Below are 16,326 nucleotides of genomic sequence, written 5' to 3'. Positions count from 1 at the left end.
GTGTCCTTCTATGAAAATTAAATAACATTTTTGTTGTTGATATCTATATTTGACGATTGGTGGATTAGCTTATAGCTAAAGCCAAACACTTTTGCCCCTTAAACATAATATTTGTCAAATTCTCTATAGAACTACTTTAAATTAATTTTTAATGAATAAAGTAAATTTCCGGTAAACACTTTGATTGTGAACGTTAAATGTCATTTAACACTTATCCATTTTGTTGGTTTGAATTTTAGGTCAATGACAATTATCAAAAAGTAGTTTATCTAATTTAAATTTCATCTAACAATTTGCCAAAAATCCCATTGAATATTTAGCATATTTTTTTTTTTATTTTCTTAAACCTATGTGTTAGTAGATTTAAATAATTTCACAATTTTGTATAAATAATCACACACAATCCTATCTTTCAATTTGCATATAAACTTAAACGACACTGAATTTCAATACCCTTTCTCTATAGACTGTCAATGGATATGTAATTTTCAGTAGCGCCCATCCAATTTGTAATTTGTGGAAGGCATACAAATTTCGCCATAACTCAAAGACAAAAACAAACAGCTCGCAAGCTTTGTTTGCCTGGCCAAGTTGCTTTGTTTATAACTGGTTCAAAGTTGGCACGTCTTTGGCATATATAAATAATAAAAAAAAGAAGAAAAAGTTAGACCTGCGCAGTACACACACAACTTGTTTATCTGTCTTTTCAGCTGTCTGACAGTCAGCGTCTCCCTCTCTCTGTGCCTGTACCTGCCCCTGTTTCTGTCTTTGCTGTCTTTGTCCCGGTGCCGTTGCAAGTCCTGTCCGTTCCCCAAAAACGCTTGACAGGCAGCGCCAACAGCTGTCGTGCCAGTTAGTCTCTATCGTGTAACCCCTTACTCACTCGCATTTGCTTACTTTCATGTGTTGCAATGGGTGAACGGGGGCCCAGGCAGTGCTGTAATTTTCCCCAACGCTGCTGCATCGCATGTCGGCTAATTTCCATGCATATAGTCCCCAGGTTGAAGCTGCCTGCCTGCCAGAGGTTTATAGTTATAGTTGTCCCCTTCACCGTCTATTATGATTCCATATATTTGTGAGTCTCCGATGAAAATGTTTATGCCTGGTCAGATTTCATGACTGCTTTTCAAAATGCTTCACGTGCATTTCCTACCCATATGCTAATTTCACACATGGCACAAACGCTTTCTGAATTTTAACCGCCAGCATTTTGGCTGCAACTAACAATTTGTGGCCGAAAGACCACATTTTTGGGCTCATTATTAAAGACATTGCCTTATTAACGTATTTCTGTAACTGTTTGCCCATTCTAGGCCCAGTTTTTTGGGGTCAATGGGCGCCCCTTTTGCCTTGCTCCCAATTTGAGTAATGTAACTGCGGTAATTTATGTGTCAAGTGAACTAACCAATTTCCGACTGCGTCTATAGTCTGTGAGCAAAGTCGACGCCCATATTTTGGCTATTTTGCATTTCAAATCAAGTTGGCCATGGCTATGGCTTGTGCCCCCGCAGGCGGGCGACGCTTTGTTGTTGTGAAAGCCCAACCAGAACTCAGCTAGCAGCAGCGGCTCGTGCCAATAAAATGGCACAAAATGCATTTATTAATGGATCATAATGACTGCAGGTGGCCCACCAAGAACGAAAAAAAACTAAACAAAACAGTTATCTTTGGCAGGCCGAAAGTTAATAACCCTTTCAATATATATGCTATATATATTTGATCTTAGCTGTAAAATGGTATTTTATACCGTTATATATGGGAACTAAAAGATTTTAATAGTAACACTTTTTTGCTTTCTTTGATAAGGATTTCATTATTAAGCACTGAGATATGAATGACGAATCTATGTCTGTTAATACTCTTCTTCTTTATCTTGTATTATTCCAAAGAAACGTGGCTATAACATGCGACTATATATGCTTATTATTATTATATATACTTAAAACTATCTACGCGGAGCTCCTTCAATGCAAAACACATTCCCTAGGAAAACTAGAATACCCTCTTTAAGAGTATAAGAAAAAACCCGAAAAAATATTACATAAAAGTGGGCACGGACGTAGCGCACACAAATTGAGCAAGTCGCTTGATCGCATTAAAAACGCGCTGAAATATTTGCGTCTCCTACAGCTTTTGCTTGGGTTTTATCCCCATTCATTCGGGCGTGTCGTTGTTGCAACGCCTATCTGATAAGCATAAACGTTTAATTAGAGCACTAACTGCATTTTTTAATACTCATAAACCAAAAAAAAAGAAGGATAATACATTTTTATTGCCTTTTTCACATATTAATTTATCATTGTGCAGTATTTATTGTTTAGCTCTTGCGTTCAGTTTGTCAACGCGCACCGCTGACAAAACAAAAAAAAACACAAAAGACTTAGGCGACAAACTTGTTTCTTTGTTCGAATTGGTTTTTGTTTAGTTTTTTTTTTATTGACTGCTGCTACTCTATGAATTTTCATAAAAGAAAATCTTTTGTTTTGCTTCAATGCATTGAAAGCGATTCAGTTCGCATTTGCAAGGCTTTGCAGTGATTAATGATCGGTTGATATATTTCTTAAAGAAATTTCTTAATTAAATTAAGTTTTGCAAGTGTGAATAAACTTAAATTAGGAGTTTCGCAAATTTAAATTCAATTTAAAGACCAGACAAGCTATTCAAAACTTGATACATTGTCTCAAATGTAGTTTTCGTGTTTTGCCGCATTATAATTCACAACGAGTTCAAGCTTCGAACTACTGATAAGGAGTTTGCAAATCTAGCGACGATACCAAATTCGGCTGATGCTGGTATTGGGAGCTTATTAAAATAGCTATCGATACAACCGAGATTGTGCCTTACCTGTTTGGCTGTTTGCTTGTATAACTAATATCCAGCCAAAGCAAGCCTCGCTTAAAATTTGGTTAAAAACGTTAAAATTTGTCGTGAATTATAGGTGTTGTTCATAAGTAATTTTCCAGCTACTCCTCGAATTACTCAATGATTTTCGTTTACAAAAGTTTGCCTTTGTTTCGTATAACCCTCTATAAGATTTCCAAGCATATTTTCTGTTTTGTAGTTGGGTGGTTAAAATATTTTTTTGGCTTGAGAATGCGCAACGACTTTGCTCTTTAGTCGTTTGGCCTAAAGCTATTTATAAACTGTATTTATTGGTTCGTCATTTGATAGTTTTTGTTGTTATTATGTTAATTCCATAAGCAGACGACCGTTTGATATTTTCAGTTAACGCCGCACCAGCCGCTTAGCCAGTTACCAAATGAAGTTGCCAAAAGCAAACAATAACAAAAGGGGAATATATAACCTAACTCAAGCAAATAAAGCCCCTCTTTATATATTTTAATAGTTGTCTTTTTATTGTTATTATAATCGGCTGGCAGGTCGAACGTCACGTAATCGCCATCACTGGTTACACCTGTTTTTCGACGCGCTGATCGCTGTAACATCGTGTAATGATATGCCACCAGCGCGCACACACAACGCCCGTACAGTTAGATGTTTCCTCTTGGCAAAAGTTCATCAAACGCAAAGGCATGCAACAGCAGCAGGGGGCACAGTCGACAACTGCAACTGCAACTGCAACTACGAGTTGGTGTCCAACTACTTATTATTTGCAAGGCTTTTGATGTTTGGCTGGCCGACTGATAAGTGCCAATACTCGTACAGGCCAGGCCAAAAATACGAATAACATTTGATTTCTTTTGCTTTTACCACAAACCGAAAAGCTACAGCAGCAGCAACAACAACTGCAATCCTGAGAGTGCAACGAAATCTTTAAAATATCAGCAATTAAAAACTCACTTCAGTGAAAGTCTTTTCGCACATGAATTTTGCGTAGGAAATTTCGTAATAAATTGCACATTAAGACACCAAAAAACTATTCAATATTCACACACTTTATATGTTCGTGTGTGCGTGCGTGTATATGCTAATATAAATGCGTTACGGATAGGGAAAACAACAAAAACGAGAGCCACGGCAGCCATGCGACAAATTGCCATCAATTCGTGCGTTTGTTGACTCTTCGGCTTCATTTGCATACGTGAGCCACTTCTCTCTGAGCCAGTTTTTTACCGATTAGCCCAAAGCAAAGATGACGCTTGAAAAGCAAGTGAGACTGCTGTAGTCGGGTGCGCCCGACTGGGAAATACCCTGAACCAAGCACGCACCTGCAGCTACACACCTTTTAATCCTATATACATATATATACCATATCGCAATGCTTTACTTGTAAAAAATTAATTTTTTACAATTTATTGAAGATTTGGGATTGCGAGTGTAAACAGCATTTATTACATTAGTTCCTCAAAAACCCAGCCACAAAATCGATATTAGTCGATATTATGAATATATTTTTCAAATTTGGGGTAGCCAGGATAGACAAACAAACAGACGGGCTATGGGACGTGGCTAGATTGACTCAGCTCGTAGGCCTGATAAAGAATATAACTAATTTATGGGAATTTATAAGGGTTAAAATGCTTCCTTCTGCCTGTTACATTCATTTGCACAATAACAGTATACCTTTTACCCACTTTCAGCGTATAAAGCGTGAACACGCACAGAAACAAGCCTTGATTTTGATATGGCGCCTTCGAAAGTGAAATCTTGAAGCTGTCCAAAAGAAAGCGATTCATTTGCCTCATTAAGTTGTAGGAGTTCAGATGAGTTTGTTCAATTTGTACGTCTGGATTTGATACACCCGTTGATAACATTCTAATTATGCGCATGCAATTGAGTATAATGATGATGTTTTAGTTTATGGCCAAATCTTAGCTAAGTAGTTGGTTGACTTTTAACCTGTCAGCGCGCGTGCGAATGTTGTTTTGCCTGCAGCCTGAGTATGTGTGGGTGAAGAAGTGCTGTCATCACATTTAATGGGATAATACTAAATAAAGTTGTTGCCTCATTTTTATAGTCGGCATTAAAAGCTTACATCGCTTTTAAGTTGAGAAATATACGTAAGCCCGGATTTATCAGTTTCTTTATAGTGCCATTGCATTCCAGTTGAATGAACTCAAATCAATTTATGAGAGAAACCTAGCACCTGGCTGGGATTTAGCGTTTGTTAGTGTTCAAATGTTAATTAACTCAACAGTCCGAAATTGTGGGTGCAATATAATTAATCAATACAAAAAATATGGGTATATATTATGAATTGGACGCATTTGTATTTAATTTGTTTGCAAAATTAATAGTGAAACTGAATCTGTGATAGCTTATAGAAAGTTGTATGTTTCTCAAATTTGTGTATGCATGCGGGAGGTATAGAGTAAGATATATTTTTACTTTCAAGATCTGAAAGCTTGGCCATTTGCAAGGCATTAAAAATTATCTACATTTCCATTAAGGTGTTACTAAAAAGTATCTAGTATATATAAATGTCATATGATTAAATATGCTTTTTAAATACTTATAAGTAAATATTTTTTGGTATATATCAATAGTTAGTCGTTATTATTTTATTTATTGGTGTATTCTTACAATGAGAAAAGATTACACTCATAGATAAAAACAGTGATATAAAGAAAACATATTTGATATTTAAATCAATAATAATACGATTTGTTGTTATCTTTGCCATCTAACTATATTTAATTAAATACTTTTCGGTTTCAGAATAAGAAACGATAAATGCATACAAATCCAATGAACTCATGTTTATTTATCTGTATATTCTCGTTTCTGCCAAAGGCTCACTAGTTCGTTGTCTTAGTCTTTTGTTGTGCCAAAGAAATTATATGGTTGTATCCCGTATACGTTTCAATGTTATCCCATGGGTAATTAATATCTTATGGGAAATTAATTAAATGTCGCTGCCTGGCTATAATATTGCAATATTTTTCATGCAAGAAGTGATGTCTGCAGCTCGAAAACGAGTTTCCAACACAACCCAAGAAACCAAAAAAGTGTTGTACATACATGCAACAGGCAGACAACAGCCAAAGCAACAACGAAAACAAGTGCAACAAAAACAACAACTGCAACTACAACTTGAATGTCATAATTATTTTAGAGTCATTAAACTTTAAGAAGTAAAATCTCGACCACATATCAATAAGCTAGCCAGGCTTATACGCTGAACGGGTAACAAAAAATTATACAAACAAAATGTATAAATCCAAAATTAAAAAAAATATGACCGCAACGATAAGGAAATTATGTATTAAACACATCAACGATTGGACAGGCTACATGATCAAGAAAAAGTCGAACGAACGACGGAAAAAAATTACCATTTAATGTTGGAAAAAACTTAACAAGTTGCCGGTGTCAGCAAAAACTGCAAAAACTGCCACACCAGCCGATTTTGGCGGCTGTTTAACTGAATTAAATATTGCGCAATCTGATGTTGTTTGTGTGTGTGTATCTGTGTTTGAGCCGAAACTCGCCCGTGTTCATTGCCCATATAAATGGTAACAACTGTGGCGATCATTGAGACGCTTGTTGTCCAATTGGCGTCCACAAATGGCTTAAATGTGATCATGACCGCAAGTAATAAAATAATTAAAAAAAATTGCTGCATAATTCACACTTCAGGCCGAACGGGTTCCATGGCTAACATGAAAGAGGTAACGTCTAAAGCCTGTGCAACCAGGCTAATTCTTTGGGTTAAGCGCACAAGGCGAGGAAAAAGAGAACGAGTGCGACTTTCTAGATAACAATTTATTGTGTGTTGCCAAACAAGAGCGGAAGTTTGCAGCATTTAGTTTCCATTAATAAAATCGTTGCTTTCAGGATACCTTCGGGAAGTCACTGACCATTCCCAGCTATGAGCAGGGGCATAGCTTGCCGGACAGGCTGTAAATTTCCCCCACCGGGTCGGTGATTTCCCATTACTTTCCCAATACTATCTCTTTATTCTATCTACTTAACACTCTGTATATCTAGCATACAGTTCTTTCCTTTATTAACAATCTTTTTACTTTCTTTTCTCCTATTTATGATATATTCCTAAATAATATAGCAAATTAAGATTATTTTTAATTTTACTTAAGAGAACTTTTTCCTACTTACACCCTTCTTCTTAGATGTAGGCTCTAATAGCGTCACTGACAAAATTAGCTGTGAAAAGGGGCACAGCTGGCCGGACTGGCAAATAAAACACCTCCATCGGTCGGTGATGCTATTAGAAATTTGTGTTCTCTATCTAGGCTTTTAGCATCTAAATTTCATAATTGTAAATATAATGTATTGAATAATTAGGAAGACACTCGTTTTGTCGACCACTAATAAATAAAATAAATAAATAAATAAATAAATAAATTAACATGTAATTGTATTTACTTGTAAATTTGAATAAATTTGTGCTGAGGAAATCCTTCTGTGTGTTGACACTTGACACAGGGTTTACGGGCTTGAAGATATGTGAACAGAGAGGCACGTAGTTGACTCGATTAGATTCGCAGGACTATTATAAATTGATCTATTTTATACATTTTTATGGTTCATTTATACACCTTTTGCTGCAAGAGTAAGACGATGCATTTTTTACAAATTTATATATTTTATTCCCGACTGAATTGGTCACTTATTCACACCCAAGTGTGTAACTTTCGTTGACTTCAAAACTCAAAAGAGCGCAGACATTTACATATTTTGCATAAAAATCCAGACTATACTGTCTCATAATTTAAAACCCCCATTTGTCCTATTCTATAAAAAAAACTATGGTCACCCACTTAAAAGAGAACAAAAAAAAGGAACGACAAACGAACAACTAACAAATTGTAATTGTAGTTCATGTACTAACAACTCAACAACAACAACAACAACCACAGTAATCAAAGCAGCAACACCCAGCACTCAGCGTTGTCAATTTGAGGATTGGTCAAATGTGGCGTATACACAATTTGCACAACGTTCCGGCAATGGCCAAATGGCCAAATGGCCAAACGGTAACTGCAACGCCAAGATTAGTAAACAATTATGGTTTTGAAATTGCTACAAGTTAATTCCACTTGTAATTGGTGGCAACTCTGGCGACTGTCTAATTTAATTCGTGTGTTTTTTTAAGGGCGTTTACCAGAGCGAAAAAAAAAATAGAAATAAAAATGTAAAAAAGCGCAATTGAAAATTACAGCACTCGTTTGGCAGTTGGTAATTTTCAACTGCAACTTAAATTGGCTGTCAAAGTTGCGATTGAATTGATTTGGTTTTGATTCGAATTAAATTGTATTGACACCTATTTGGGTTCCGTATTTGTCTCTATAATTACTGGTTCTATTTGAGCTTTTTGTTGTATGTGTACTTTTTTTTTTGCATGTACTCACTTGTCAATGTAGTCGATCGTTTCGATTTCCTTTTGCATTTTTTCCTCGCCCGGGCTGTGCTCGCTATTGGCAGCATCTGTAAAAGATAATATATAAAGAATTATTTAAAAAATTCGCATATGAGTAAGTTCTTGACTCAAAACAAATCACACAGCATTAATAACATTCACAATAAGCTCATTAGCATACCACAATTTATAACTTATATTATCTCTGGTTTTTGCTTACACCAAAACATGATAAAAGTGTAATAGTTACACGAATGCTTTTTGAAAATGGTAAACATACTTGCCACTTAGCCAAGACTTACATAAATTAGCCATATCGTTGCTTATAAATCATAATTAGTAGAGCAGCTTAGACAGACGCACACACACATACACACACAGACACACTCACATCAATTGGAATTGCAAATCAGTTGGATATATAAACATTGAAACTTACGCACCCATCGACGACAATAATAATAAAATTCTGCCCGGCCACAATAATGTTTAACCTTACAAGCAAGGTATATAAATCGTTGTGTATGGCTTGATTTATGACACAACATTCGGTCGAACAACCAACGCAATTGTATCAACTTTTACATATACATATACTCACTTACGTATACACACATATGCACATATCTGTATGTGTTCACATTTAAATGGAGCAGTCAATATGCCGACAAATGTCAATCAGCGCAGATACCAAACAAACAAGAGCCACGAGAGACACTTCAATATATATATGTGTAGAAATGCATACATACATATATGTGAACTGATTAATATGATTGAAATCATTTAAAAAAACCATAAAATAGACAAAGGTTAATACTCTAATAGAACAATATAAGACAAAAAAGTAATAAATACTTGCAAATACTGAAATACATATATTGGGATAATTCTAGTTCTATTCACAATTTGGTATAGGTAATAATTTATTAAAGAATGAAAACACTTAAATCATTTGTTTGGCTCTACGAGTTTTTCATTTTAAAAGCAAGTTGTCATTAAAATAATTTTTTTTTTTATTCAGGTGCATGCAACTGTTATATGTTCCTACATAAGACCGGAGTAGCTATCTTTTATTTGCATTATGCAAAATCAATTCCTATGAATGTATATCAACGGAGAACAATTTTCAAAATTTGTATTTTATTCTCTTTTGTTTAATTATTTAAATGATTTCTTAACAACAACAAATTTGGAGAAACACATTTACGGCATTGTTAGATAATTAAACAAAATGTTAACTAAAAATAAACAATAGTTATAAAAACAACATACAGCTATTCATATTTTTGTAGCTCTGTTAAGGGGCATAACATAAAAATTTTAACTCTAAGGACTAAAAAAAATTGAATAACACATAGATAAAAAAATATAAATAATAATACCAAGTTAGTGTCGTTTGTATCAACAACAACTTTAATAAGATTATAATTATTAAAAAAGAGTCTAAGAAGATCTTTGATTCCCATATACTCACAAATTTAAGTCTATTTCGTGATCTTAAGAGACTTTTGTGCATTATTTCTCAATAATATATAGAGCCTCACATTAATAATCAATCATTTAAAATATTTTCAGTATAACAAACTATTTAAAAACAAAATTTCAACTATTAAATACATTTTGGTTGGTGTTAGTAATGTACAATTAAGTTTATTAGATTAGTACTTTTATTGAGGTACAAGAGTTATAACCAACGCAATGTCATAGTTCTAATGTCTGGCTAGGTGAATGATAAAGTAGAGTAATAAGTAAAAACACATATGGATTATAACTCAAATCAAAACAGCAGACACCTAAGAACTTATGGCGGAGACAAGCTGGCAACTGGCAAGTGGCACAAGCAACTGAATGTAAATATCTATGGCAGTGTACGATTATATGTAGTGTACCTGGATCGCCGTGTATTCTGATCTATAGCTGCGGCAAACACTTCACGTTCAATTGAAAAGCGGCTGTCTGGCCAAAGATCAAATGAGCGGAGAGCAACAGACCAACCGCACATGGCCAGACAATGGAGGTCTGCGACGGATGACTGTCGGGGCTGGGCCCCAGCCCCGTTGGTGGTTGGTATAGTTTTGGACGGGTTTTTTAATCTTTTTTTTTTTTGCTTTTGAAGCATATGACTGGATGAAGTGACTGTCAGGCAGGGGGTGGTCGATGTGTCTCGGTCGTGTCTCGGCTCACTTAGCGATTTCATGCATGCAAATTAGTTTTTGAACCTGTTGCAATTTGTTGTTGTACCGCTGCCAGTGTTAACGGCACCCCGAAGTGGCAGCTACAAGCGGGCACGGACCACGCTTTTAACATGGGACAAACTGCAGCCGGGCTGCTCTGTTGTATTCCCATGTTGCATGCTAATTGAGTTTGAAGTGTAGCGCGCAAAAATCACTAAACTAAAATAAACTCATGGAAAATAGTGCACCAATTATTGGGCCCGAGTAAGTCTGGTAGGTTGCCTCAACTGAAACTCACTCGTGCATATCCTAGAGACATGCGTGAGAATATCAACATAGAATTTCTCACGGATACACACGCTTTACCCAGCCGAGCAGGGAGATGAGCAACCCACCCAACTATGGCCGCGTTGTTGTCGTTGTTACATGCAACAAATTTATGCGCCGCCAGCAACCTGCAGCAGTTGTCGAAAGGCAAACGGGCGCAGGGCCAGATCGCTTTTTGCAGTTGCTAGTTGGGAGTTGGCTGTAGGCAGCAGTTGGCAGTTGGCAGTAGGCATGCTGATTTTGAGCTTTTGCCATGCAATGTTAAAACATAACAACATACACAGATATATAACATGCTTAAATTACACACTGCACACACGTCGGCACTGGCATAGTTAAGTGCTTGCCAGGTTGGATTACCTTGTCTGGATGGTGTGGAATATGTAACGAAAACTTTGCATGTTCTGCCACCAAATGTAACCGAAGGCGTCGTCAGCACATTTAAAGGGTGTTGCTCTTTCTCTCTGTGGAGCTGAAACTAACAATTTCAGTCTCGTTTTGTTTAAGCTTTACAACTAACCAGAACTTTTCCCATCTGATTATGTAGTTGAACTGTTTCGGAATAGCCAACTGCTTATAATGTCATCATTGCGAACATTAATTTCCAATCAGACATCTCCTTAAATTTTAAATTATTTTATGCATATTGTCGCATTTGACAAGTTTAAAATTTAGTGATCCGATTTTGTTTAAATTTCGTAAATAGCTAGCAATAAATATAATAATAATTTGCGAGTCGCTTATTTATTGCCCTTAAAGCAACTATGCATTAAAAATAAGAACGCAGCAAACTAAAAAAAATAATATTTCGAACTCCTATGCGATTCTCATAAATTCAATTAAGACTTATAGATAATGATACTTTGATTATCATTAATAAATAATCTTTAACTCTGTTTACCCTCACTTCATCTATGTAAGATGTCTTAAATTGTTTATACTACTCGTGAAATATTTGAAAGCAAGTAAATTACTAGACATTACCGGTAACAGTTACACATATGTATAAAGATTTTAGCCTTTTGCTTTGTAGATATTATACATCATTTTTATTATTATTTTTTTAATGATTGAGTCAGATGAAAATAAGAATAGAGGCGAACTTGATTGGCGATCATGAGTTGAATGCAAATAAAACCACAAAAGTTTAATGCCGCAGCCAAAGTGCTTAACGTCAGAACTATGGAGCACAGGCAAAAAGATAAATTATCCGCAGCACGAATGACACAGAGAGAGAGAAGAGAGAGAGGGAGACAAACGGAAGCGGAAATATCTGAGCCAAGTTACAGCAATTTGTGGTTATAATAGTCTTTGATCCCCAAAAAGTTCCTAGGCCCTCGGGGCGGCCAGCAGATATGTATAAACAGTCTTATAATGCTATAATTTGGAGTTGTACATTTAACTAGACACACCACATATATCTAGAAGCGAGAGATGAGAGCAAAAATATTTAAATATTCTTGGCAGAATGCCTTTCCCAGACCGAAGACGAGTCTACAAAAATATGCAAATGATTTTTTAGAAAATGCAGCCAACTGTTGCGGTTTGCACTGGCAAGGGATGGGTCAAATTTACAATTACTATAAAAAGTCAGGACAAAAAATTGCAGTAAAAGAGAAAAAAATTTTTGATTATAAAATAATCAGCGTGAGAAAATAGTTTGTTGGCAAATTTATATATATAATTAAATACGCTTGTTTGTTATTGTTGACAACACACAAGTAACGAGTGAGCGAAAGGCATATATTAAAATTGTCATAAATCTTATTTAACAAATTAAACTGTGCAAACACTTTACACAATGCGGTACAACAATGAGATAATGAAGAAAAAAAAACACAGCTAGACTTATATATAAATTTCAAATTGAAACACAAATGCAAAGTGTAAATAAAAATGTCAAAAGAAAAACGTACAAGAGACAACAAACATATGACAGCAATCGGGTCCAAATATGATACCACTTAGGCTAACCGGGAGTTCAGGCCCACAGCGATCCACTCGAAAGGGGCAGACAGACAGCCAGACAGACGGACAGACCCACAGACAGAAATTGTCGCGCCAATTTTACTACTATAGTGTCAAGTTACGCCAGACAACGCTGTCGGCCGAAAGCCGCCACAGTAACAGAAAACAGAAGAAAAATAAAATCGAATGAAAATAATATACTTTGCAATTATTGCAACAATTACTGTAAGCACTGCGACAGCAGCAACAATGGTATCTAAAATGTCGCAAGTGACATAATTTTTAGAGACTAAGGCGATTTACACAGGCCCAGACACCACAGAGAAATGAAAAGCCCAAGCCATGCGGCAAGCACTCGCATTTACTTGGTATACTCGCATATAAATAAAATGAATTTTTTTCAATTAGAGAAGAATTGTGCAATTTAGTGAAAGAGACGACTTATGAGAGTTGAATAAGCTCCACAATTGAGGAAGATAAACTCTATGAGATATATGATATGAAGTTTGATATGCGATACAAATCAACAACAAAAAATAGTTGGGTGGATTGTTGATAAATGTATATTTAAAAAAATCAAATGCCGAGAGTAAAATTTATTGAAAAAATTCAAACATTAATCATTTTATAGTTGAATAAACATTTTAATAAAATTATAATAATTTCAGCCCAATAATATTCTTAATTCCATATACATATGCAGATTGTTTTATAATTCAGAAAATAATGAATTATAAATGTATACTATATATAAATGTTTAATAGGTGCCCAATTCTGATCAATTTCGTGGCCAATCCAATAATTTATTAACATTTAAAATGTATCAATTCTTGAGCTGCAGAAAATAAAACAAAGATCAAAATCAGCTAATCAAAATATATTTGAAAACCATATTGAAAGATAAAACTGATTGTTTCAATTTATTTCCGGATACATAACTCATATAAAATATTATCTCTAAATACTTAAAATGTGGCGCAATCCGTAAGCTCGCAATGTTAAAATCAATTCTCCTATATAAATAAAGGTATTTAAATTAATAATACGGTAACTTTACGAACTATGCGCATAATTAATGAAACTGCAAAGGCAACTGAACTTTGGGGTCGAAGCTAAGTATCACGCAGATCATATAAAGTATTTATGAATTCAATATTCCGCTTTTTTGCTTAGCCATGCAACCGGACAGCAGACTGTGTAATTCGAACGGATTAAGTGCAGGCCATGCAGGCCGCACGCCTTAACCATTTATCACAGCCATAATGAGCGGCTTTCGCGGACGTCAAATATCATTTTAAAAGGCCCAAATAACAGAAAAAACAGAAAACAATATGCAGAGAAGTACACATGAGCCACAATTTGTCGCAATGCAGCGCCAAACAAAATGTCACATAGATTAAACGAGGCTTAGCGAATGTCGTTGTGTCAAGAGTGTCGCAACGGCAGCTGTCGTGCCCCCTAAAAGTATCTGAGGGATTAACGCAGGCAGCAGCATTGTCTAAGCCAATTGATGCTGTCGCTGATATGTATTAAATTGAGCACGCGGGCGTGCTCTGGCTCTGACAGTCATCAACCGTTTGCAACTGCGCCCCATGTTAATCAATTTTATTAGCATTATATATGTACCTCGTTCTTTTTTTTAAGATTTTTGTTTGTTTTTTTTCTTAGCATTTTAATTTTGTTCCGCCTTCAACTGACGGACACAAGTAAGTACGAGTGTTGTAGCACTTTTTCAAGTACAATTCCAAACATCAAAAGTCAGCTCTCAAGTGCGGCAACTCATCAAAGCTCAGACGATAGGAAAAAATAAAAATAGAAATGTAAAGAAACAAAATTGTCGAATTATGAATGAGCTGGCAGCGTTTAAATCAGCATCTTCTACTCGTTGGCCGCATGAATGACGACGCTGATTTGTTCTGCAAATGGTTTTTGCTATTTTTAGTTGATTTTTTTCCATTTGTCTGCCAACGATTCTGCTTATGTTCTTGAAGGTCGGCTGTGGGCCTAGAAACCATTATAGGCCTCGATTTGATGAGCAGCTCAAAAACGAAACCGAAAACGCAAAAGTGGCGATTAATTCGATGGCACTTCTATTTGTAGGCATATAAATTTGAAGGGGCCTCAAATTATTGTTGTTGTCATGAACTCAAGAGCTCGAAATAAAAGGAAATAAATTTAGAAACAACAACTTATAATTAATTATTCACAAAATTTAGTGTATGCTTAAATCTTTGAGCAGAAACAAATTCAAATTTGGAGTTGTTTGTGATTATACAAATTGTACAGATTGTTGACCTTTCTGCCTTTGACTAGTTACAAATTTCCTAAGTGATCAAGCTCACTTACAAAACTTCCATCATGACAAATTATTTTCACTTTTCACTGCTTTTTATGTTATTTTTGAGAGCACAAGTTAAGTTAGAATTTGATGTCTACATTGTGAAATTAAAAAAATAATGTAAATCAAACTCTTAAATTTATATTCCTTTTACGCATTTCAATATGGACAACATCTCCTACCTCAATAGTAACTTCTTTAATTTTATTTCCAAAATAAAACGAGAAATAAGGGCTATCTTCGGCACGCCGAAGATTTACAACCCTTGCAGACCTTTTCATATATCTCTTAGTGCTTTGCCCATACCTAAGAAGCACAGGGAAAATAGTTAATGCCGAGTATGGCTAAGATATTCTGAAAAACAAACACCTTTTCCATACAGCAACTTACTTTTCGACCGATCGTTCCTATGAAGAAATATTTTGATGTATTTCTTTAAATTGTTTCGCAATTGATATAAATAATTATGAGCACTCATGATTTGTTAACTACGAATGATTTCTTTAAGAGCATGAAATATGAAATATATTTAAGCTATTCTGATCAAGGGATCGGTAAAAATAGTTTGTATTCTTCTATTTTGATTACAAATTCAACATTAAATTAACCATATTTGATTTGACAGCTCTCCTTTCCATTTAATACTCTTATTTATATTTTACCTTCGACCTTTTTGACAAACGAAAATCTGCTTTTGTCAATTCAGGAATAACCCCATAAATTCGCAACAGACTCATGCTATTGACAGCTGTCATTACAACAAGTGTTTGTACTTGTAATTGCTTTATTCGGCTTGAATTTCAACCCCGACAAGGCTCGGGGCCACATGGCACATGGCACATGTCGTATCCATCCACACAGGACTCATATATGATATGTACATATGCAGCTCTTCCTGCTCTTCATAGTCTACAATCAGCTCGTAAAGTCGCGTGCGCCCCTGCCTTTGGTAAATACCGTTTTCATAATGATTTTGAGGAAATTTGATACACCCCTTTGAGCTGATAGCACATGTGTTTCCAGCAACCCTTCTGCACCCACCTTCCGTTTTTCGCTAACCAACCCAAGCCATGTTGCACGTAACTCCTTTCACATGTGACTCAAAATAATCCCTTTTCGTACAGCTTTTCGCTAAAAATTTGCAATTCTACCAAAAAATACAACAAATTATATTCATATTCTATGACAGAATTCGTTAGCTGCAGCTGTCGCCCCACACGCTTCAGTGCATCCA

The 16,326-nt window shown here is 35.5% G+C and overlaps 1 protein-coding gene across 6 annotated transcripts in view; it reads right to left on the bottom strand.

Annotated features, from left to right (window-relative positions):
• Positions 1 to 16,326, bottom strand: part of pyd (polychaetoid) — a 117,512-nt gene that overhangs the window by 63,858 nt on the left and 37,328 nt on the right. For all 6 annotated transcript variants that reach the window (XM_064698622.1, XM_064698614.1, XM_064698613.1 and 3 more), the window contains exon 2: positions 8,274 to 8,349. In XM_064698622.1, coding sequence (XP_064554692.1) covers positions 8,274 to 8,349 — 76 coding nt within the window. The remainder of the gene's footprint in view (positions 1 to 8,273; positions 8,350 to 16,326) is intronic.

This window comes from Drosophila montana, unplaced genomic scaffold (assembly GCF_035044405.1).
Source record: "Drosophila montana isolate Dmon_TW-CO22-7 unplaced genomic scaffold, ASM3504440v1 contig_779_1, whole genome shotgun sequence".
Classification (NCBI taxonomy): domain Eukaryota; kingdom Metazoa; phylum Arthropoda; class Insecta; order Diptera; family Drosophilidae; genus Drosophila; species Drosophila montana.
Note: the sequence above shows the minus strand (reverse complement) of the source record. Positions and strands in the feature narration are given on the sequence as shown.